Below are 25,520 nucleotides of genomic sequence, written 5' to 3'. Positions count from 1 at the left end.
TTGCAGAACCGATATTTTCTTACAGCCCTAGTCGTGACAAAATTCCTCAGATTCCAGAGTTCCTCCTGTTCTGAACGTAAACACATGGTTTGTTTGTGGTGGATGGAACTAAGAAACTGTTCACTGTGAGGGAAGAGATTCAGCTGAGGAATGACAGACAGACGAACGGACCAATGAGACTGAGGAGAGGACTGAGGATGGACAGATCTGAGGACAAATGGGTGACGAAAGTCTGCTGCAGCTGTAAGATGATATTAAAAGGATGCATGATTTATTTTTTTATCTATTTCTGTATGTCTGTTCAGATGTTTCAGTTGATTGTTAATAGTAACAGTCATAACGAAGCTGATAATTATGCAGAGAAAACCCTTCTGGATTAAAACAGTCCGGTTCAGACCGGTTCCATGTGACCCTCCATGATGCTCGGTTTGATTCCCTTCCTCTGTTCTTCCTGATCCAGTATTTGTTTGTTGTTTTCTGGACTGTCTTCTGTCTGGAACACTGTGACATTCTGCTGAATGAAAACTACTGCAGACATGGAATAACCACACCAGCCTCCATGTGTGTAAATGTGTTCTGGATGAACTACACACACCAGACTGAGGGCGGACTTTGTCCAACTCTAGACACAACTCTGTTTGGTACAATGATGTGGGGGCGTGGCCTGGGTGGGCTCAGGGTGGGGTGGGCGGAGTCAGATGTGAGCGGCTGCTGAACCCAGACTAACAGTGTGTGTGTGTGTGTGTGTGTGTGTGTGTGCGTGTACGTGTGTGCAGGTGTGTGTGCGTGCGTGTGTGTGTGTGTGTGTGTGTGCATGTGTGTGTGCGTGTGTGTGCATGTGTCTGTGTGTACGTGTGTGTGAACAGAAGCCCCTCCCTCTACGTCCCCTTGGGTGGAGTCCACTTTAAGGCGGTGGGGTCGATGGTTTTGCTGTTTCCTCGTTTGGTTTCCTTCGCCTTCCAGTCGTCAATGAGGTCCTAGAAGAAGAAGAACAGCTGTCAGCAGAGCTAGAGACCGCCTCCACCACAAAGGGGGTGTTTCCAAATTAAGCCTATAGGGAGCAAAGGGGGCGTGTCCAAATGAAGCCTGTATGAAGCAAAGGGGGCGTGTCCAAATTAAGCCTGTACGAAGCAAAGGGGGCGTGTCCAAATGAAGCCTGAATGACTGCCTGGTTCTGTGATTCTATTTGTGTCTGTTCTCTAATCCTTTTGTTTGTTTTTATGTTTTGTTTGTTTGTTTGTTTTGTTCGTCTGTTCTCTAATCCTTTTGTTTGTTTTTATGTTTTGTTTGTTTGTTTGTTTTGTTCGTCTGTTCTCTAATCCTTTTGTTTGTTTTTATGTTTTGTTTGTTTGTTTGTTTTGTTCGTCTGTTCTCTAATCCTTTTGTTTGTTTGTTTTTATGTTTTGTTTGTTTGTTTGTTTGTTTTGTTCGTCTGTTCTCTAATCCTAAAGCTCTATCAAACAGAAGGAATCAGCTGAGACTCAGCTGTCACATGGTTATGGGTCTACAGATACAGACTGTATCTATAGACCAGTCCAGAACCACTGGTCTGGGTCTTGAACCAGCCTGCTCCAGAACCAGCTCAGTCCAGATGCGCTGATCTGGGTCCAGGTCTGCTGGTCCAGATGGTCTGGTCTGGGTCCAGGTCTGGTGGTCCAGATGGTCTGGTCTGGGTCCAGGTCTGGTGGTCCAGATGGTCTGGTCCAGATGGTCTGGTCCAGATGGTCTGGTCTGGGTCCAGGTCTGCTGGTCCAGATGGTCTGGTTTTTACCTGTCTCTTTAACACCAGGTGTTTTCCCTTCCAGTACTTGAGCATCTGCAGAGACTGAAGAGTACTGACGATGTCCACTGGGTTCACCGCCGTCTCCTGACTGATCTCTGAAAGACACACAGAGAGAAAGAGTGAAGGAAGAAAAGAACTGTCCAACAGAAGACACACAGAGAGAAAGAGTGAAGGAAGAAAAGAACTGTCCAACAGAAGACACACAGAGAGAAAGAGTGAAGGAAGAAAAGAACTGTCCAACAGAAGACACACAGAGAGAAAGAGTGAAGGAAGAAAAGAACTGTCCAACAGAAGACACACAGAGTGAACCACACGTTCTTTTCTTGGACCCTGAACTGCTGTATGGAGTTCAGCAGGTGTCCAAAGCGTCTGGACTGGACTCCAGCTGTACTAAAACCATCAGCAGTGCCCCAGCTCAGACCTTTGATGGAGATCTCTTTGCCCTGGAAGTTGTTGAGGTATCGCAGCAGCACCTCCTTCCAGTAGCTCCTGTAACTGATGAGGCCCAGGTCAGACAGGGGGCGCTCCGGAGAACCCACCTTCTCCTCCACTTTGGACAAAAGGTAACCTGAGGACACAAACACAGACTTCAGAGGGATGGAGGAGGACTGTGTTCAGGTCCTATGATAACGAGGAGAACAGGAATGTGGACATGGACAACAGACAGAACGCCCCCCCCAAAAAAAAAAACAAAAAAAAAAAAGATGCATCAGGTCAAAGTTCTAATAGTTTGGGATTTTTTATTCTAGTTTAGTTTTATGTAGTTTAAACTTTTTTTTCTCTAACTCAGTTCATTTTAATTCATTTTTACAGCAGGTTTGATCGTTTTATTAGTTTTCATTATTTTCTAAATGCTTAGTTTTAGTTTTAGTTGTAGTTCAGTTGTAGTTCAGTTGTAGTTCAGTCGTCTCTTTTCTCTTCTTCTCTGTCGTTGTATTCAAATAAATCCCAGACAGGACTCTGCTGCTTTCTCCCAACTTTAGTCTCCATGTTTCCAGGTAGAGTAGGGACCAGAAAATAAAATTAAAATAAATGAATAAATAGATAGATAGATAGATAGATAGATAGATAGATAGATAGATAGATAGATAGATAGATAGATAGATAGATAGATAGATAGATAGAAAGAAAATTTAAAAAAATTTTTTAAAAAATTAAAAATTTAAAAATAGAAAAAATACAGAAAATATAAAAATAAATACATAAAAATAAATAAATAAACAAATAAAAAGAGTGGGAGATGACCAGAAGATGACTCTAAACCACAAGTGACCAACCCTTAAATATCATACAGTACCACTAGATAAAATTGCTACAGTGAAATAAATCAATTTCGTATCAATCTGACATGATGAAGACAAAAACGAAGGGAATTTTATCCATAATTTTTATCCGTTTTAGTTAGTTTTGTAAACACACAATACAGTTTCAGTTAGTTATGTTTTTTTCTTTTAATTCTAGTTTTTATTTATTTCAGTTAACGAAAATGTTTCTTCATTTCTAGTTTTGGTTATTTTGTTAATTTTCGTTAATGATAATAACCTTGACTACGACATCTGCCAATTTCAATGGAAAAGTACAAAGTTTCACTTATGGAAAGAATTCTGTTGGACAAACGTAACTGGTTTTTTTATTACCCCTATAGCCGTAAGTCACACTCTATGTGTTTCCATGACAACTGTTCTTCCTGGTTTAATCTGATTACAGGTTGGATCCTATTTCAGATGTCCATGTAAACACCTTATTCCAGTTGAAACAGAACAGTTCAGATTAAATTTAAACCTGACTAAAGTCAGTGGTTTAATCCTCTTTTAACTGCGCTCTAAATTCTTCCTGGACATGTAAAGCCTTTATTCCGTTTGGACTTTATTCCTTCCATTCTGCACATGCTCAGTGTCTTGTCCTGTGGCGATGACGCACACATTCTGCGCCGGTGGAAGAATCTGCACCGCAGTCTAGTCTTCCCAAAGCGTTCCAGTGGAATATTCTGATGGGATCTACCAGCCTGGAAAACCCTGAAGGAACAGTTCAACACTGGCTTTGGATTCATTCATTTGTCCTGAACTAATGAGTTCCACAAGTGGGACAAACAGTTTGAACTGCAGCCCTAACGTTAGCTTAGCTTAGCCTAGCTTAGCATAATGGCTTCATTCCTCTGCTCAGACGTAGCCAGGCTTTTAGAGGTGATCTGTAGTATTTTAGGAGTGATTTGGGTCAGTTCAGTTCTCCCTAATCATTCCTTTAGTCCGCTGGGGTCAATATGATCACAAACTGAGGCTCAGATCATGGTCATGTGACTTACTGCAGGAAGAAAATCTGGGAAATAAAAACTAATGCAAAGCTAAAACGCTAAAGCAAAGCTAATTTAGCGCATGCATCCCTTCAACAAAAAGATTTTCCAACTTCCGTCAACACAACAGTCCACAGATTGTATGAGTGCAGTAAGTCGCAGATCTAAAGAAATAATTAGAGAGAATTGGATTTGACAAAATCACTGAGAAAAGACGACAAATCACCTTTAAAAAACTGGATATGTGTGACCACGGAAATGCACTGACTATGCTAAGCTAAGCTAACAGAAGGGCTAAGCTAAGCTAACAGAAGGGCTAAGCTAAGCTAACAGAAGGGCTAAGCTAAGCTAACAGAAGGGCTGCCAGAACCCAATAAACGTTTGTCATGTAAACCTTTATTCAGGTTTAATGTTTCCATGGAAACAGAAGAGAAAGGACTTTAGTTCTGAATTAATTTCTTCTGTAAAAATAAATCGGATTTAAAAAAACATCATGTAACCATACACACTGTGCAAATGAGAATTCACAACGCTGGAAATGCCCAAAAATGAACCATTATTAGGCAGAACTACACAAAGCCACAGACAGCAGGTCGTAACAGTTTGTGTGACACAGATGTGAAGGTGAACTCACTGAAGTCGATGAGCATTTTTCCAAAGCCCTGCCTCATGTACTGAGGCATGGTGAGGATACAGGACACATTATAGTTCAGGAAGGAGTTCTTCTCCTGCACAAAGAAAGAAAGAAAGAAAGACAGACAGACAGACAGACAGACAGACAGACAGACAGACAGAAAGAAAGAAAGAAAGAAAGAAAGAAAGAAAGAAAGAAAGAAAGAAAGAAAGAAAGAAGAAAGGAAGAAAGAAAGAAAGAAAGAAAGAAAGAAAGAAAGAAAGAAAGAAATGACAAAAACACAGAAACATGAGGAGTTCGTCAAACTGATGATGTCATCACTCATACTTTTAGACAAAACATCGTCTCTGGACAAATGAGTTTAACTCCTTCATTCATTTTCCAGACGGTGCAACATTCAACAGGTTCGAAACATGGTTCTCATTTCCAAACAGAGGAAAGGATCTGCTGAGGGAAACAGCAGGAATATTCCACCGCTAACAATAACTGTAGTGAGGAAGGCGTGGCCTGAACAGAGGTCAGCAACATTCAAACAAACTAACAGCTGTGTTTGGTGTGAGTACCTTAGACAAGTACCCGACCAGGTGGCATGGGTACCAGAGTGTGTTTGGTAACAGTACCTTAGACAAGTACCCGACCAGGTGGCATGGGTACCAGAGTGTGTTTGGTAACAGTACCTTAGACAAGTACCCGACCAGGTGGCATGGGTACCAGAGTGTGTTTGGTGTGAATACCTTAGGCAAGTACCTGACCAGGTGGCATGGGTACCAGAGTGTGTTTGGTGTGAGTACCTTAGACAAGTACCCAACCAGGTGGCATGGGTACCAGAGTGTGTTTGGTCAATGTGTTTGGTGTGAGTACCTCAGAGAAGTACCCGACCAGGTGGCATGGGTACCAGAGTGTGTTTGGTGTGAGTACCTTAGACAAGTACCTGACCAGGTGGCATGGGTACCAGAGTGTGTTTGGTGTGAGTACCTTAGGCAAGTACCTGACCAGGTGGCATGGGTACCAGAGTGTGTTTGGTCAATGTGTTTGGTGTGAGTACCTCAGAGAAGTACCCGACCAGGTGGCATGGGTACCAGAGTGTGTTTGGTGTAAGTACCTTAGACAAGTACCTGACCAGGTGGCATGGGTACCAGAGTGTGTTTGGTGTGAGTACCTTAGGCAAGTACCTGACCAGGTGGCATGGGTACCAGAGTGTGTTTGGTGTGAGTACCTTAGGCAAGTACCTGACCAGGTGGCATGGGTACCAGAGTGTGTTTGGTTAGAGTACCTTAGAGAAGTACCCGACCAGGTGGCATGGGTACCAGAGTGTGTTTGGTGAGAGTACCTTAGAGAAGTACCCGACCAGGTGGCATGGGTACCAGAGTGTGTTTGGTGAGAGTACCTTAGAGAAGTACCCGACCAGGTGGCATCCGGTGGTATCTGCTTCAGTCATGACGTAGAACAGGAACGGTTCCACGTCGTAGTACAGAGTCTTGTGGTCCAGGAAGAGTTTGGCCAACAGACACAGGTTCTGACAGTAGATCTGAAACACACACACACACACACACAGGCTGGTGGCTCCACCCACTTCTTCTGGGGTGGGTGTGGTCAGCTGACTGGGAACGCCCCCTCACTCCCTCACTCACCTTGTTCTTCTTTCCGTCCACCTCAAACACAGAAATGTTTCCTTTTCTGTAGATCTCATCACCTGGAGGATGTTTCCACACACACTTAGCCTGAAAACACACACAGACACACACACACACAGACACACACACACACACACACACACAGACACACACACACACACACACACACAGACACACACACACACACACACACACAGACACACACACACACACACAGTGTCTAATCAGCTTTCATTGTGTAAACACTCCAGTTCAGCTGACGTTACATTCATGCACACATTCACTTCAAACCAGTATTTACTGGTACCAGTGTGTGTCACAGCGTGTTCTTCTGTATTTGTATGTTTCACATCTGTGTTTTTTCTGACCCAGACCACTTTCGTATATGGTCCTAAATCTGACCTGGACCACTGTCATATGTGGTCCTAAATCTGACCCAGACCACAGTGTGTGTCTGCATGGTCTGATATCCCATCAGGACCTCTTTAGTGCATGTGGGTCACTTCAGGACCTCTTTAGTCCATGCGGGTCACTTCAGGACCTCTTTAGTCCATGTGGGTCACTTCAGGACCTCTTTAGTGCATGTGGGTCACTTCAGGACCTCTTTAGTCCATGCGGGTCACTTCAGGACCTCTTTAGTGCATGCGGGTCACTTCAGGACCTCTTTAGTCCATGCAGGTCACTTCAGGACCTCTTTAGTGCATGCGGGTCACTTAAGGACCTCTTTAGTCCATGCAGGTCACTTCAGGACCTCTTTAGTCCATGCGGGTCACTTCAGGATCTCTTTAGTGCATGTGGGTCCCTTCAGGACGTCTTTAGTCCATGTGGGTCACTTCAGGACCTTTTTAATCCATGTGGGTCACTTCAGGGTCACATTCAGTTCAGACTCAAAACTGCATTTAATGTAGAATATGAACCAACACAGAAAAAATCAGATTTGACCCAAAAATCTGAAGTGTACATTCGGCCCTGCAGTGGGCGGAGCCTTAGACCTGCTGTTGGTGGAGCCTGAGCCCTGCTGTGGGTGGAGCCTTAGACCTGCTCTGGGTGGAGCCTTAGATCTGCTGTAGGTGGAGCCTGAGCCCTGCTGTGGGTGGAGCCTTAGACCTGCTGTGGGTGGAGCCTTAGATCTGCTGTAGGTGGAGCCTGAGCCCTGCTGTGGGTGGAGCCCTAGACCTGCTGTAGGTGGAGCCTGAGCCCTGCTGTGGGTGGAGCCCTAGACCTGCTGTAGGTGGAGCCTGAGCCCTGCTGTGGGTGGAGCCTTAGACCTGCTGTGGGCAGAGCCTTAGACCTACTGTAGGTGAAGGCTTAGCCCTGCTGTGGGCGGAGCCTTAGACCTGCAGTGGGCGTAGTCTCAGATGAAGGCGTCCCCCCCAGGGGTAGTCCTATCAGAGTGTGGGCGGTGCCTACCATGTGCCTTAGATGAGGGCGGTCCTATCAGAGTGTGGGCGGTGCCTACCATGTGCCTTAGATGAGGGCGGCCCTATCAGAGTGTGGGCGGTGCCTACCATGTGCCTTAGATGAGGGCAGTCCTATCAGAGTGTGGGCGGTGCCTACCATGTGCTTTAGCAGAGGCAGTCCTATCAGAGTGTGGGCGGTGCTTTAGCAGAGGTGGTCCTATCAAAGTGTGGGCGGTGCTTTAGCAGAGGTGGTCCTAGCAGAGAGTGGGCGGTGCCTTAGCAGAGGCGGTCCTATCAGAGAGTGGGCGGTGCCTTAGCAGAGGCGGTCCTATCAGAGTGTGGGCGGTGCCTACCATGTGCCTTAGATGACGGCAGTCCTATCAGAGTGTGGGCGGTGCCTACCATGTGCTTTAGCAGAGGCGGTCCTATCAAAGTGTGGGCGGTGCTTTAGCAGAGGTGGTCCTATCAGAGGGTGGGCGGTGCCTTAGCAGAGGCGGTCCTATCAGAGAGTGGGCGGTGCCTTAGCAGAGGCGGTCCTATCAGAGTGTGGGCGGTGCCTACCATGTGCCTTAGCAGAGGCGGTCCTATCAGAGTGTGGGTGGTGCTTTAGCAGAGGCGGTCCTATCAGAGTGTGGGTGGTGCTTTAGCAGAGGCGGTCCTATCAGAGTGTGGGCGGTGCCTTAGCAGAGGCGGTCCTATCAGAGTGTGGGCGGTGCCTACCATGTGCCTTAGCAGAGGCGGTCCTATCAAAGTGTGGGCGGTGCCTTAGCAGAGGCGGTCCTATCAGAGTGTGGGTGGTGCTTTAGCAGAGGCGGTCCTATCAGAGTGTGGGCGGTGCCTACCATGTGCCTTAGCAGAGGCGGTCCTATCAAAGTGTGGGCGGTGCCTTAGCAGAGGCAGTCCTATCAGAGTGTGGGTGGTGCTTTAGCAGAGGCGGTCCTATCAGAGTGTGGGCGGTGCCTACCATGTGCCTTAGCAGAGGCGGTCCTATCAGAGAGTGGGTGGTGCCTTAGCAGAGGCGGTCCTATCAGAGTGTGGGCGGTGCCTACCATGTGCCTTAGCAGAGGCGGTCCTATCAGAGTGTGGGTGGTGCTTTAGCAGAGGCGGTCCTATCAGAGTGTGGGCGGTGCTTTAGCAGAGGCGGTCCTATCAGAGTGTGGGCGGTGCCTACCATGTGGCGTCTCAGGATGGTCTGGCTCTTCATGTATTTGAGGCAGAACTCGCACATGTAGAGCCTCCCCAGGCGGGCATACTCCTCTGGGTAGGGGCTGTGGTACCAGGTGTCCAGCTCGTAGCGTCCAAACACCATGGTCTTAATCATGTTACTGCCCTCACACACCTGACCAGACAAACGCAGCTTCTCCTGCAGGTACAGCAAAGGAAGGAGTGTGAGAAGAGGAAAGAAAAGGGGATGAGAGGAACATGATAGACAGAGGGAAGAAAGAGAGGTGAAAGAGAGAATGAGTTAGTTTTACATCCAACACTTTGACCCTCTAAACAGGTCCTACTGTGTCCAATGTTTCCAATGTTTGGAACATGTTTTTTTTTTTTTATTAACTCTTTTGTAGTTTTATAAACATGAACAAAATCAGACACAAACTGAACAAAATTGATGAAAAAAAATAAAAATGGGAGGGAGGGGACAAAGAAGAGCATATTATGTTGGCTCTGGTAAACCCTAAGCCGGGGTGTAACAAAGTTTAGTGTTAGAAACAGAGAAACGACTTTGGAAACAAAGTCTGAACTGTTTCACTGACTGAATGTGAGGCACGTGTTCTGAAACTGAACTAAAGACACTTTGGGAAAAGTCATGTTCTTATTTGATGAATAAATAATCAAACTCATTGAACTGCACTGCATATTTTTTTTTTACCAGAATGAATGTGTTCAATCAGAATGTGCTTAATCGCTCTGTATCATGATTTAGGTGTGAATCATATCGTATCGCATCATGAGATGCCACACATGTATCTTTAACACACTATATTTCCAAAAGTCTGGTCTCCTCCATCCCAATCCTCAGACTCAGCTGTTCCAGTCCCTTCCATGTCCACAGGTGGATTAAATCCAGCCCTAGGCATGCAGACTGCTTTTACAAACATTTGGGACAGAATGGGTCTCTCTCAGGAGCTCAGTGAATTCCAGCGTGGAACTGTGATAGGATGCCACCTGTGACACAAATCCAGAGGTGAACTTTCCTGGCTCCTAAATATTCCACAGTCAGCTGTCAGCTGGATTATAAGAAAGTGGAAGTGTTTGGGAACGACGGCAACTCAGCCACGCAGTGGTAGGCCACGGAAACTGACGGAGCGGGGTCAGCGGATGCTGAGGCGCAGAGTGCGAAGAGGTGGACGACTGTCTGCAGAGTCAATGGTACAGACCTCCAAACTTCATGTGTCCTTCAGATTAGCTCCAGAACAGTGCACACAGAGCTTCATGGAATGGGTTTCCGTGGCCGAGCGGCCGCATCCGAGCCATACATCAGCAAGTGCAATGCACAGCGGTGGATGCAGTGGTGTAAAGCACGCCGCCACTGGACTGTAGAGCAGGGGAGGAGCCTTCTCTGGACTGACCAATCACACTTCTCCATCTGGCGATCTGACGGACGGGTCTGGGTTTGGCGGTCTCCAGGAGAACGATACTTGTGGGAGCGCATTGTGCCGAGTGTAAAGTTTGGTGGAGGGGGGGTTATGGTGTGGGGTTGTTTTTCAGGAGCTGGGCTGGGCCCCTTAGTTCCAGTGAAAGGAACTGGGAATGCTTCAGCAGAACAAGACATTTGGGACAATTCCACGCTCCCAACTTTGTGGGAACAGTTTGGAGCCGGCCCCTTCCTCTTCCAACATGACTGTGCACCAGTGCACAAAGCAAGGTCCATTTGGACATGGAGGACAGAGTCTGGTGTGGATGAACTGGACTGGCCTGCACACAGTCCTGACCTCAACCCCATAGAACACCTTTGGATGAATTAGAGCGCAGACTGAGAGCCAGGCCTTCTGTCCAACATCAGTGTGGGACCTCACAAATGCGCTTCTGGAAGAACGGTCCAAAATTCCCGTGAACACACTCCTAAACCTTGTGGACAGCCTTCCCAGAAGAGTTGAAGCTGTTAGAGCTGCAAAGGGTGGAGCCACGTCAGACTGAACCCATAGACCAGGAATGGGATGGACCAATGGTCAAGGCAGGTGAGGGAATACTGTTGGATATATAGTGTATATCGGATTGGGGATGTTGTATCGAGATGCGTATCTTATCGGCCTGAAAACTAAGATTCCCAACCCTAGTGGACGCACATATTTATGGAAACCATACGAGCACGGACCACAAACTGTTAGAATCCACTAAAGACAAATACCAGGAGTGCAGTGGTGTGGGCGAAGCCTAAAATTCAAGCACTTGAAAACAGAGCATTGAAATGGACCCATTTTGAAGGATTTGAAGGACCTGTACCAACCCTGGACCTGGACCAACCCTGGACCTGGACCTGGACAGACTGGACTGAAAACACTGGGATGTGTCACATCTGAGTGAGCAGAAGGAATAACAAACCAAAGAGAGGAGAGTGTCCAAATGACCACACATATGTGAGTGTCCACTGGAGGAGGGGCTGTGGAGGAAGAGGACGAGAGGAGGAAAAGAAGGAGGAAGAAGAGGAGAAGAGGAAAAGGAGGAAGAGGAGGAAAAGAAGGAGGAAGAGGAGGAGAAGAGGAAAAGGAGGAAGAGGAGGAAAAGAAGGATGCAGAGGACAGATGAGGTGCAGATGAGTTTTCTCTCTTACAAGGTCGTCCGAGGCACGTGCCTGCGCTTTCCTGAACAGCTCCAGGTCGTAGTCACTGGTGATGTTCTCCAGAAGAGGCTCCCGACTGGACCCATGACTCTGACGATGGTCCTGACAACGGAACAGGGAAAGGATGAGACGCAGACAGACGCAGACACAGATGCAGACTTCGATGCAGATGCAGACACAGACACAGGTGCAGACATATGCAAATGCAGATGCAGACACAGACGCAGACAGACGCAAATGCAGAGACAGACGCAGACACTGATGCAGACTTCGATGCAGACACAGACGCAAATACAGGCACAGACGCAGATGCAGACGCACACACAGATGCAGACAAACGCAGACACAGATGCAGACACAGATGCACACACAGATGCAGACAAACGCAGACACAGATGCAGACACAGACGCACACACAGATGCAGACAAACGCAGACACAGATGCAGACACAGACACAGACGCACACACAGATGCAGACACAGACAAACGCAGACACAGATGCAGACACAGACAAACGCAGACACAGATGCAGACTCAGACAAATGCAGACACAGATGCAGACACAGATGCAGACACAGACAAATGCAAACACAGATGCAGACACAGACAAACGCAGACACAGATGCAGACTCAGACATAGATGCCGACACAGACGCAGACGCACACACAGATGCAGACAAAGGCAGACACAGATGCAGACGCACACACAGACGCAGACAGACAGGCGCAGACACAGACGCAGACACAGCTGTGTTGTTACCATGTACTTGTCCTTCTGGTCCTTGTTGAGGCCACAGTTCCTCTTCCTCCTCAGCTCCGTCACCTTCTCCTTGTATCGCAGCTGACGGTCGCTGGGCGCCTGAAACACAAACACACACCTGAAACACAAACACACACCTGAAACACAAAAACACACTTGTAACACAAACACACACTTGAAACACAAAAACACACCTGTAACACAAACACACACCTGAAACACCAAACACACACCTGAAACACAAACACACACCTGAAACACAAACACACACCTAAAACACAAACGCACACCTGAAACACAAACACACACCTGTAACGCAAACACACACCTGAGACACAAACACACACCTGTGACACAAACACACACCTTTAACACAAACACACACCTGTAACGCAAACACACACCTGTAACGCAAACACACACCTGTAACGCAAACGCACACCTGAAACACAAACGCACACCTGAAACACAAACGCACACCTGTAACACAAACGCACACCTGTAACGCAAACACACACCTGTAACGCAAACACACACCTGTAACACAAACGCACACCTGAAACACAAACGCACACCTGAAACACAAACGCACACCTGTAACGCAAACACACACCTGTAACACAAACACACACCTTTAACACAAACACATACCTGAAACACAAACACACACCTTTAACACAAACACACACCTGTAACACAAACACACACTTGTGACACAAACACACACCTGTAACACGCACAACTTTGGTGGGCGGGTTTTGGACCCTTTGGTGGGGGGCCAGTTTTGGACCCTTCGGTGGGGCTGGTTTTGGCCCCTTTGGTGGGGGTCTGGTTTTGGCCCCTTTGGTGGTCTGGTTCTGGCCCCTTCGGTGGGGGTCTGGTTTTGGCCCCTTTGGTGGGCTGGATTTGGACCCTTCGGTGGGGGTCTGGTTTTGGACCCTTTGGTGGGCTGGTTTTGGCCCCTTTGGTGGGCTGGTTTTGGCCCCTTTGGTGGGCGGGTTTTGGACCCTTTGGTGGGGGGCCAGTTTTGGACCCTTCGGTGGGGCTGGTTTTGGCCCCTTTGGTGGGGGTCTGGTTTTGGCCCCTTTGGTGGTCTGGTTCTGGCCCCTTCGGTGGGGGTCTGGTTTTGGCCCCTTTGGTGGGCTGGATTTGGACCCTTCGGTGGGGGTCTGGTTTTGGCCCCTTTGGTGGGGGTCTGGTTTTGGCCCCTTTGGTGGGTGGGTTTTGGACCCTTTGGTGGGCGGGTTTTGGCCCCTTCGGTGGGGGTCTGGTTTTGGCCCCTTTGGTGGGCGGGTTTTGGCCCCTTCGGTGGGCGGGTTTTGGACCCTTCGGTGGGGGTCTGGTTTTGGACCCTTTGGTGGGTGGGTTTTGGCCCCTTTGGTGGGGGTCTGGTTTTGGCCCCTTTGGTGGGGGTCTGGTTTTGGCCCCTTTGGTGGGCGGGTTTTGGCCCCTTTGGTGGGGGTCTGGTTTTGGCCCCTTTGGTGGGCGGGTTTTGGCCCCTTTGGTGGGGGTCTGGTTTTGGCCCCTTTGGTGGGCGGGTTTTGGCCCCTTTGGTGGGGTCTGGTTTTGGCCCCTTTGGTGGGGGTCTGGTTTTGGCCCCTTTGGTGGGGGTCTGGTTTTGGCCCCTTTGGTGGGCGGGTTTTGGCCCCTTTGGTGGGGGTCTGGTTTTGGCCCCTTTGGTGGGCGGGTTTTGGCCCCTTTGGTGGGCGGGTTTTGGCCCCTTTGGTGGGGGTCTGGTTTTGGCCCCTTTGGTGGGCGGGTTTTGGCCCTTTGGTGGGCGGGTTTTGGCCCCTTCGGTGGGGGTCTGGTTTTGGCCCCTTTGGTGGGCTGGTTTTGGCCCCTTCGGTGGGGGTCTGGTTTTGGCCCCTTTGGTGGGCGGGTTTTGGCCCCTTTGGTGGGCTGGTTTTGGCCCCTTTGGTGGGGGTCTGGTTTTGGCCCCTTTGGTGGGCAGGTTTTGGCCCTTTGGTGGGCGGGTTTTGGCCCTTTGGTGGGCGGGTTTTGGCCCCTTCGGTGGGGGTCTGGTTTTGGACCCTGGGCCTCATGTTGGACACCTGGGTGCTCCAGTGTCAGTAGTTCCCCTGGTGCCTTCAGGTCGGTGTTACCTCGCTCCTCAGAGGAGAACCAGCACATATTCCATGTTATTCCTTCAGCTGTCACACGTTTAAACTCTGACAGAAGACCTTTTACTCATTTTATAGGATTTTTTCTTTGTTTTTTATGTTAGCAGAACCAATAAGGTCTTTTAGTCTGCATTGGTATTTATTGATTATTTATTGTTGATTGTTTAAATGCATTTATTTGTAGTTGCTTTCATTGATCCTGTATTTGTGCACTGATTCATTTCTGTTTGTCACATTGCACTGTGGATGAGGCTGATGTCTGTGGTAAAGCTGCACATGAACTGACTGTATGGGATAAAGAAAGTGTTCTGACTGAGTTGTTTTTCCATTAGACACATTTATATGAACCACTTAAATTCACTCAATGACAGGATCAATGGAAAATAGACTAATGATGCACATCTGATATGGACCCTTTAAACAGGGGGGTCCAACATAAGGCCTGTGGGTAAAAAAAATAACAGACAGATGATCTAGATGAAGTTGTGCTGAAAAAACAGATCCCAAACATGGCTATAGTAAACATTTGTTTAGATAGTATATAAAGGCCAAATCAAAAGGACTGAAAAACAGACAAAACAGACTCAGACCACTAAGGGTTAAAATTGGAACGCTTCTGCCACAGAAGGGACACTGGGACTGTTATTTGATTTGGTTTTGTTGTTTTTTCAAAATACATCTTGGTTAAATTATTTCAGTGTGAGTATCAGTACTTCTTGAACATTTTGAACACAATTTCAATAATACCGCGATAATAATGAGAACTGCGACAATTTTGGCCACAGTAACTGTTCATCCGGTTCCATCCCTGTGTGGATCTGAATGAGCTCAGATGTTGGTGCTCCTCCACGGACCTGCTCACACCACACCCCCTGGACTCAGACCACACCCCCAGGACTCAGACCACACCCCAGGACTCAGACCACACCCCCAGGACTCAGACCACACCCCCAGGACTCAGACCACACCCCAGGACTCAGACCACACCCCCAGGACTCAGACCACACCCCCAGGACTCAGACCACACCCCCAGGACTCCCAGGGCCATGTGCTGTTGTGTTTGTGTGATAAAAGCTGAAGGTGTGTTCACAGCCAGAGTCCACCTGGAACAGCCTGTCAACACCTGAGCCTGGAAATGAACACCTGAACTGACAACACACACACACACACACACACACACACACACACACATACAGCATTTGACTCCACCCCCTTTGGTTCAGATTCCAGGACACGTTCGTGGTCTGATCTGTTCGTCCACACAGTACTGCAGTCACTGGTTCTGTTTAGTGTAACTAATGATGGAGAACCGGACCAGGTCTGGACCAGGTCTGGACCACATCCACCATTAGAGTCTGGACTTCAGGGAGCTCTGAGGTCTGACGGTCCATGAACCAGTCTAACCCTGACCCTGATGATCCCAGTCAGTCTAACCCTGACCCTGATGACCCAGGTCAGTCCTGCCCACAGATCCACAATAACTATTGATAAATATTGATCTGATATTGAATAAAATGAGATCATTCATAAAACTGTGATCATTAAAGTTTACACCAATAAATACAGCTCATAATTATAATAATAATAATAATGATAATAATAATAATAATAATAATAATAATAGTAATAATAATAATAATAAAAAAGAAGTAAGATTTGGTGCATTTCACCAGCACACAGTGAAGCAGAGGTGTGGATCAGTCTATTGTCAGTCAAAGGGTTTTCAGTTCCTTACTGTGGTACAGCTGTCAGACCCAGATCCAGACCCAGACTCAGATCCAGACCCAGACCCAGACTCAGATCCAGACCCAGACCCAGATTCAGATCCAGACCCAGACTCAGATCCAGATCCAGACCCAGATCCTGTGTTTGTTTATTCTGTTTTGTTCAACAGCAGCTGAAGAACAGGAACATTCAAAACACTGAACGTCCAAACAGAAGAACTGAGACAGAAATAGAAGAGAACACCTTGGACTATAGTCCATCTGAAGCAGACCCAGGCTTCAGGTTCTGGACTACAGTCCATCTGAAGCAGACCCAGGCTTCAGGTTCTGGACTACAGTCCATCTGAAGCAGACCCAGGCTTCAGGTTCTGGACTACAGTCCATCTGAAGCAGACCCAGGCTTCAGGTTCTGGACTATAGTCCATCTGAAGCAGACCCAGGCTTCAGGTTCTGGACTACAGTCCATCTGAAACAGACCCAGGCTTCAGGTTCTGGACTATAGTCCATCTGAAGCAGACCCAGGCTTCAGGTTCTGGACTACAGTCCATCTGAAACAGACCCAGGCTTCAGGTTCTGGACTATAGTCCATCTGAAGCAGACCCAAGCTTCAGGTTCTGGACTACAGTCCATCTGAAGCAGACCCAGGCTTCAGGTTCTGGACTACAGTCCATCTGAAGCAGACCCAAGCTTCAGGTTCTGGACTACAGTCCATCTGAAGCCGACCCAAGCTTCAGGTTCTGGACTATAGTCCATCTGAAGCAGACCCAGGCTTCAGGTTCTGGACTACAGTCCATCTGAAGCAGACCCAGGCTTCAGGTTCTGGACTATAGTCCATCTGAAGCAGACCCAGGCTTCAGGTTCTGGACTACAGTCCATCTGAAGCAGACCCAGGCTTCAGGTTCTGGACTACAGTCCATCTGAAGCAGACCCAGGCTTCAGGTTCAGCTTTTTTGTTCTATTAACAGAGTTCAACACTGACCCATAGAAGGGCTGACCCCTCCTCCAGCTGACCCCCCCCCCCCCCCCCCGTGTGTTAGTGTTCTACCTGGTTCCTCTGTGTTAGTGTTCTACCTGGTTCCTCTGTGTGTTAGTGTTCTACCTGGTTCCTCTGTGTGTTTGCGTTCTACCTGGTTCCTCTGTGTCTGTGTTCTACCTGGTTCCTCTGTGTTTGTGTTCTACCTGGTTCCTCTGTGTTTGTGTTCTACCTGGTTCCTCTGTGTCTGTGTTCTACCTGGTTCCTCTGTGTGTTTGTGTTCTACCTGGTTCCTCTGTGTTTGTGTTCTACCTGGTTCCTCTGTGTCTGTGTTCTACCTGGTTCCTCTGTGTGTTAGTGTTCTACCTGGTTCCTCTGTGTCTGTGTTCTACCTGGTTCCTCTGTGTGTTAGTGTTCTACCTGGTTCCTCTGTGTCTGTGTTCTACCTGGTTCCTCTGTGTGTTAGTGTTCTACCTGGTTCCTCTGTGTTAGTGTTCTACCTGGTTCCTCTGTGTCAGTGTTCTACCTGGTTCCTCTGTGTCTGTGTTCTACCTGGTTCCTCTGTGTTTGTGTTCTACCTGGTTCCTCTGTGTTTGTGTTCTACCTGGTTCCTCTGTGTCTGTGTTCTACCTGGTTCCTCTGTGTTTGTGTTCTACCTGGTTCCTCTGTGTCTGTGTTCTACCTGGTTCCTCTGTGTGTTAGTGTTCTACCTGGTTCCTCTGTGTTAGTGTTCTACCTGGTTCCTCTGTGTCTGTGTTCTACCTGGTTCCTCTGTGTTTGTGTTCTACCTGGTTCCTCTGTGTCTGTGTTCTACCTGGTTCCTCTGTGTTTGTGTTCTACCTGGTTCCTCTGTGTCTGTGTTCTACCTGGTTCCTCTGTGTGTTAGTGTTCTACCTGGTTCCTCTGTGTTAGTGTTCTACCTGGTTCCTTGTAGAGTGTCTGTTTTCATCTTGGCGGTGCGACAGCGTCCTCTCCTCACTCTGTTTGTCTCGTGTCGTTGCCTTCCCCTGACAAAACACATGAATACTGTGAGACAACAACACATGACAGCGAACGGCCCCAAAGCAACGCCGCCGCCGCAGAGGGGACAGTCACAGAAAGTTCACAGTTTGACCAGACATGTTTGGATGTGTCAGTTTGTTTTAACAGACGGAGGACGAGTGTGATCAAGAACCTGCTAAACCCACAACAGGTTTATGTAATCCACCACAGAACAGCAACCAATGTTTACCACAGCAGAGAAACCAATGTTCACCGTATATACAACCAATGTTTATCACAGAAGAGCAACTAATGTTTACCACAGCAGAGCAACTAATGTTTACCACAGCAGAGCAACCAATGTTTACCACAAATACAACCAATGTTTACCACAGCAGAGCAACTAATGTTTACCACAGCAGAGCAACCAATGTTTACCACAAATACAACCAATGTTTACCACAGCAGAGCAACCAATGTTCACCGCATATACAACCAATGTTTACCACAGAAGAGCAACTAATGTTTACCACAGCAGAGCAACTAATGTTTACCACAGCAGAGCAACCAATGTTTACCACAAATACAACCAATGTTTACCACAGCAGAGCAACCAATGTTTACCACAGCAGAGCAACCAATGTTTACCACAAATACAACCAATGTTTACCACAGCAGAGCAACCAATGTTCACCGCATATACAACCAATGTTTACCACAGAAGAGCAACTAATGTTTACCACAGAAGAGCAACTAATGTTTACCACCGCAGAGCAACCAATGTTTACCACAAATACAACCAATGTTTACCACAGCAGAGCAACCAATGTTTACCACAGCAGAGCAACCAATGTTTACCACAAATACAACCAATGTTTACCACAGCAGAGCAACCAATGTTCACCGCATATACAACCAATGTTTACCACAGCAGAGCAACCAATGTTTACCACAGCAGAGCAACCAATGTTCACCGCATATACAACCAATGTTTACCACAGAAGAGCAACTAATGTTTACCACAGCAGAGCAACCAACGTTTACCACAAATACAACCAATGTTTACCACATACACAACCCTAACCCATCTGGGGGACATGTGTGGTCCATGTGTGGTCCATGTGTGGTCCATGTGTGGTCCATGTGTGGGACATGTGTGGGACATATGTGGTCCATGTGTGGTCCATGTGTGGTCCATGTGTGGGACATGTGTGGGACATGTGTGGTCCATGTGTGGGACATGTGTGGTCCATGTGTGGTCCATGTGTGGTCCATGTGTGGGACATGTGTGGTCCATGTGTGGGACATGTGTGGGACATGTGTGGTCCATGTGTGGGACATGTGTGGGACATGTGTGGTCCATGTGTGGGACATGTGTGGTCCATGTGTGGGACATGTGTGGTCCATGTGTGGGACATGTGTGGTCCATGTGTGGTCCATGTGTGGTCCATGTGTGGTCCATGTGTGAACGTTCCTACCTTGCATTCGTCAGCAGATAGGTTGTGGTATAGAGGACATCCTGATATAGAGAAATGTCTCTCATGTTTGCCGGTTAAATGACCTGAAGAAGAAGAAGAAGAAGACAGAGGGGAGAGTCACGCACTGACAGAGTCTGGCCACAGTCACAACAACTGTATACACACACACACACACACACACACACACAAAACATACACAACAACAATATTTATAAAAAAATTGGACCATCGGCCCTGTAGCTTACCGGCCAAATTAAAAGCTTCCTATCTGTTACACTGGGGACATTTTTCAAAGTGGCACCAAATCCAGAATCGGATCCGGACCCAAATAATTTCACTAACTTTTGTTGACATCATCATACAGAAGCTGTAGACCAAGTCTGAAGTCAACTGGAATTGTAGTTTCGGAGAAGAAGACGATTGAAAGTTTTGCAACGGACGACGACGACGACAGATGATGACAGACGACGACAACAGACAGCGACAGACAACGACAGAGGACAATGACAGATGATGACAGACGACGACAGACGACAATGACAACAGACAGCGACAGACAACGACAGAGGACGATGACAGATGATGACAGATGATGACAGATGACGACAGAGGACGACAGACGATGATGACAGATGATGACAGATGATGACAGACGACAGACGACGACAGACGATGATGACAGACGATGATGACAGACGACGACAGACGATGACGACAGACGACGATGACAACAGACAGCGACAGACAACGACAGAGGACGATGACAGACGATGACAGACGACGACAGACGACAATGACAACAGACAGCGACAGACAACGACAGAGGACGATGACAGATGATGACAGACGACGACAGACGACAATGACAACAGACAGCGACAGACAACGACAGAGGACGATGACAGATGATGACAGATGATGACAGATGGCGACAGAGGACGACAGAGGACGACAGACGATGATGACAGATGATGACAGATGATGACAGACGACAGACGATGATGACAGACGATGATGACAGACGATGATGACAGACGACGACAGACGATGACGACAGACGATGACGACAGACGACGATGACAACAGACAGCGACAGACAACGACAGAGGACGATGACAGACGATGACAGACGACGACAGACGACAATGACAACAGACAGCGACAGACAACGACAGAGGACGATGACAGATGATGACAGATGACGACAGAGGACGACAGACGATGATGACAGATGACGACAGATGATGACAGATGATGACAGACGACGACAGACGACGACAGACGATGATGACAGACGATGATGACAGACGACGACAGACGATGACGACAGACGACGATGACAACAGACAGCGACAGACAACGACAGAGGACGATGACAGACGACAATGACAACAGACAGCGACAGACAACGACAGAGGACGATGACAGATGATGACAGATGACAGATGATGACAGACGATGACAGACAATGATGACAGACGATGACAGACGATGACAACAGACGACAATGACAACAGACAGCGACAGACAACGACAGAGGATGATGACAGATGATGACAGATGATGACAGGCAACGACAGACGACAATGACAACAGACAGCGACAGACAACGACAGAGGACGATGACAGATGATGACAGATGATAGATGATGACAGACGACGACAGACAATGATGACAGACGATGATGACAGACGACGACAGACGATGACGACAGACGACGATGACAACAGACAGCGACAGACAACGACAGAGGACGATGACAGACGACGACAGACGATGATGACAGACGACGACAGACGACGACAGACGACAATGACAACAGACAGCGACAGACAATGACAGAGGACGATGACAGATGATGACAGACAACGACAGACGACAATGACAACAGACAGCGACAGACAACGACAGAGGACGATGACAGATGATGACAGACGACGACAGACGACAATGACAACAGACAGCGATAGACAACGACAGAGGACGATGACAGATGATGACAGACGACGACAGAGGACGACAGACGATGACAGATGACGACAGATGATGACAGATGATGACAGACGATGACAGACGACGACAGACGATGATGACAGACGATGACAGACGATGACAGACGACGACAGACGACAATGACAACAGACAGCGACAGACAACGACAGAGGACGATGACAGATGATGACAGATGACAGATGATGACAGACGATGACAGACAATGATGACAGACGATGACAGACGATGACGACAGACGACAATGACAACAGACAGCGACAGACAACGACAGAGGATGATGACAGATGATGACAGATGATGACAGGCAACGACAGACGACAATGACAACAGACAGCGACAGACAACGACAGAGGACGATGACAGATGATGACAGATGATAGATGATGACAGACGACGACAGACAATGATGACAGACGATGATGACAGACGACGACAGACGATGACGACAGACGACGATGACAACAGACAGCGACAGACAACGACAGAGGACGATGACAGACGACGACAGACGATGATGACAGACGACGACAGACGACGACAGACGACAATGACAACAGACAGCGACAGACAATGACAGAGGACGATGACAGATGATGACAGACAACGACAGACGACAATGACAACAGACAGCGACAGACAACGACAGAGGACGATGACAGATGATGACAGACGACGACAGACGACAATGACAACAGACAGTGACAGACAACGACAGAGGACGATGACAGATGATGACAGACGACGACAGAGGACGACAGACGATGACAGATGACGACAGATGATGACAGATGATGACAGACGACGACAGACGATGATGACAGATGACGACAGACGACGACAGACGACGACAGACGATGACGACAGATGACGATGACAACAGACAGCGACAGACAACGACAGACGATGATGACAGATGACGATGACAGATGATGATGACAACAGACGATGACAGAGGATGACACATGACAACAATAGCTCACAGCCTATCGGTCGGTAAGCTAAACGCCTCCACCCCCCCCCACCCCCGTCATTATCTGATTGTTACTGCTCATGTAAACCAGGACTGTCCCACTCATGTTAGTTCAGGTTCTATATTCAGGGTTAGGGTTGGTGCTTCAGATGTGCTGAGGACTATTATGGGATGGCTCCAGTCCTGTAAATGTGCTGAGGACTATTATGGGATGGCTCCAGTCCTGTAAATGTGCTGAGGACTATTATGGGATGGCTCCAGTCCTGTAAATGTGCTGAGGACTATTATGGGATGGCTCCAGTCCCAGTGCACCAGCACAGCCAATGCCTCCTTTCTTACCCAGTGAGTTGCATCCTGGCGTGGGACACTTCATGTTGAAGTTGTAGCTTTCGTGGAAACGCCGGCGTTTGGGGCGGTGGGAGAGGTCGTGGGCGGCGGCCTCTTTGAGTGACAGCTCCTTGGCCAACCTCTCGTCTTCTTCTTGTGAAACTACGACGTCGTTGCCGGACGACACCGGGTCGTTGCCGGGGCTGGACACTTCGATGTCGGACTCCGAGGATGGGGCGTTGCCCGTGGGGGTGCGGGGGGGGGTCTCATCCCGGTCCGCCCCCTGCTTCAGATCTGAGGAGGAAAAACAATACAGCCGTTACCACGGAAACCCACCAAAACACTCCTGTTCATCTGCAAAAATAAATAATAATTTTAAAAATGTATCCAAAAAATTATCCTGCAGTTTCCAATCAAGACAAATATTTAATGTAAAAAAGCTAAAACTTTCACTTTCCTGGATCTCAGGAGGAAATATCGCAATATTTCATTTCAAAATACTGTGTGGATATTAAAGGTACCATTTGGATATTAAAGGTACCATTTGGATATTAAAGGTACTGTATGGATATTAAAGGTACCATTTGGATATTAAAAGTACTGTACAGATATTAAAGGTACTATATGGATATTAAAGGTACCATTTGGATATTAAAGGTACCATTTGGATATTAAAGGTACTGTATGGATATTAAAGGTACCATTTGGATATTAAAGGTACTGTATGGATATTAAAGGTACCATTTGGATATTAAAGGTACTGTATGGATATTAAAGGTACCATTTAGATATTATAGGTACTGTATGGATATTAAAGGTACCATTTGGATATTACAGGTACTGTATGGATATTAAAGGTACCATTTGGATATTACAGGTACTGTATGGATATTAAAGGTACCATTTGGATATTAAAGGTACCATTTGGATATTAAAGGTACCGTATGGATATTAAAGGTACCATTTGGATATTAAAGGTACTGTATGGATATTAAAGGTACCATTTGGATATTAAAGGTACTGTATGGATATTAAAGGTACCATTTAGATATTATAGGTACTGTATGGATATTAAAGGTACCATTTGGATATTACAGGTACTGTATGGATATTAAAGGTACCATTTGGATATTACAGGTACTGTATGGATATTAAAGGTACCATTTGGATATTAAAGGTACCATTTGGATATTAAAGGTACCGTATGGATATTAAAGGTACCATTTGGATATTAAAGGTACTGTATGGATATTAAAGGTACCATTTGGATATTAAAGGTACCATTTGGATATTAAAGGTACTGTATGGATATTAAAGGTACCATTTGGATATTAAAGGTACTGTATGGATATTAAAGGTACCATTTGGATATTAAAGGTACCATTTGGATATTAAAGGTACTGTATGGATATTAAAGGTACCATTTGGATATTAAAGGTACTGTATGGATATTAAAGGTACCATTTGGATATTACAGGTACTGTATGGATATTAAAGGTACCATTTGGATATTACAGGTACTGTATGGATATTAAAGGTACCATTTGGATATTAAAGGTACTGTATGGATATTAAAGGTACCATTTGGATATTAAAGGTACTGTATGGATATTAAAGGTACCATTTGGATATTACAGGTACTGTATGGATATTAAAGGTACCATTTGGATATTAAAGGTACTGTATGGATATTAAAGGTACTGTATGGATATTAAAGGTACCATTTGGATATTAAAGGTACTGTATGGATATTAAAGGTACCATTTGGATATTAAAGGTACTGTATGGATATTAAAGGTACTGTATGGATATTAAAGGTACCATTTGGATATTAAAGGTACTGTATGGATATTAAAGGTACCATTTGGATATTAAAGGTACTGCACATCACCCCCCCCCCCCCCCCACTGCTGAACTTGAACCCCCACCCCTTTGGTTGTTTCATTTTCTGTGTGTGAATATTTGCTCTGGGGCTCAGTCTGTGTATTTATGACTCTTCATGGTGTTTTTTTATGATCTTATTCTGTTTTTATTGTGTTCATTTTTTATTCAGCAGCTGTGTGGAAACCTCTGTGTTGATTTAAATGTGTGCTTTAGAAATAAAAAGGATCTGTTCATTTTACCTTTTCTTTTTTTATATATTTTTGTGAGTGCTGTGAGCTGTTTTATTGGATTCTTCACCTGGGTATTTTACTCTGTTGTTTTTATTATAGTGTTGTTTTTCGGTCTGGCAGAGCCAGGTGTTAGTTCATCTGCCTGGGCAGAGGTCTGCGCTGTCTTTTCTAAAAAAGCACTCACAGAGCAAAGACAGCGCAGACCTCTGCCCAGGCCGATCAGTGCCCCCCCCGGATCACCACCAAAATTTCCTTTGTGGCAGTATCAACATTTACTGAAATTTCATGAAAATCCGTCCATAACTTTTTGAGTTATCTTGCTAACAAACAAACACACACACACACACACGCGTACGCACACAAAGCAAAGCGATGACAATCCCTCCTGGTGGAGGTAAAAACAAGGGGTGGGCCAAGAATGTTTCCATGACTGTAGCTCCTCCTCTTCCTCTTTGTAAAACCCCTCACTATGTTCCTGGATGTTGTGTAGAACATGTTGTGTCTCTCCTGTTGTGCATCCTCATTTGTGTGTC

The 25,520-nt window shown here is 46.9% G+C and overlaps 2 protein-coding genes across 3 annotated transcripts in view; one reads left to right on the top strand and one right to left on the bottom strand.

The window, feature by feature from the left end:
• Positions 1 to 620: 620 nt before the first annotated feature.
• LOC115416465 (histone acetyltransferase KAT7-like) overlaps positions 621 to 25,520 on the bottom strand; it is a 30,343-nt gene continuing 5,443 nt past the window's right edge. Inside the window, exons 4-15 of one of the 2 annotated variants that reach the window (XM_030130238.1) lie at positions 22,886 to 23,167; positions 19,563 to 19,645; positions 18,024 to 18,110; positions 12,287 to 12,385; positions 11,517 to 11,627; positions 8,913 to 9,104; positions 6,339 to 6,428; positions 6,095 to 6,235; positions 4,708 to 4,801; positions 2,205 to 2,351; positions 1,772 to 1,878; positions 621 to 977 (exon numbers count right to left, since the gene is read on the bottom strand). In XM_030130238.1, coding sequence (XP_029986098.1) covers positions 879 to 977; positions 1,772 to 1,878; positions 2,205 to 2,351; positions 4,708 to 4,801; positions 6,095 to 6,235; positions 6,339 to 6,428; positions 8,913 to 9,104; positions 11,517 to 11,627; positions 12,287 to 12,385; positions 18,024 to 18,110; positions 19,563 to 19,645; positions 22,886 to 23,167 — 1,532 coding nt within the window. In that variant the 3' untranslated portion in view covers positions 621 to 878. The remainder of the gene's footprint in view (positions 978 to 1,771; positions 1,879 to 2,204; positions 2,352 to 4,707; positions 4,802 to 6,094; positions 6,236 to 6,338; positions 6,429 to 8,912; positions 9,105 to 11,516; positions 11,628 to 12,286; positions 12,386 to 18,023; positions 18,111 to 19,562; positions 19,646 to 22,885; positions 23,168 to 25,520) is intronic. The other variant, XM_030130239.1, reaches the window with a different exon arrangement.
• The window catches only part of aldh16a1 (aldehyde dehydrogenase 16 family, member A1), a 65,847-nt gene continuing 62,972 nt past the window's right edge, over positions 22,646 to 25,520 (top strand). Inside the window, exon 1 of the mRNA XM_030130237.1 lies at positions 22,646 to 22,652. The gene's annotated coding sequence lies outside the window, so the exon portion shown is untranslated. The remainder of the gene's footprint in view (positions 22,653 to 25,520) is intronic.

The sequence above is a fragment of the Sphaeramia orbicularis genome, unplaced genomic scaffold (genome assembly GCF_902148855.1).
Source record: "Sphaeramia orbicularis unplaced genomic scaffold, fSphaOr1.1, whole genome shotgun sequence".
NCBI lineage: Eukaryota > Metazoa > Chordata > Actinopteri > Kurtiformes > Apogonidae > Sphaeramia > Sphaeramia orbicularis.
This window is presented reverse-complemented; position numbering and strand designations above follow the sequence as displayed.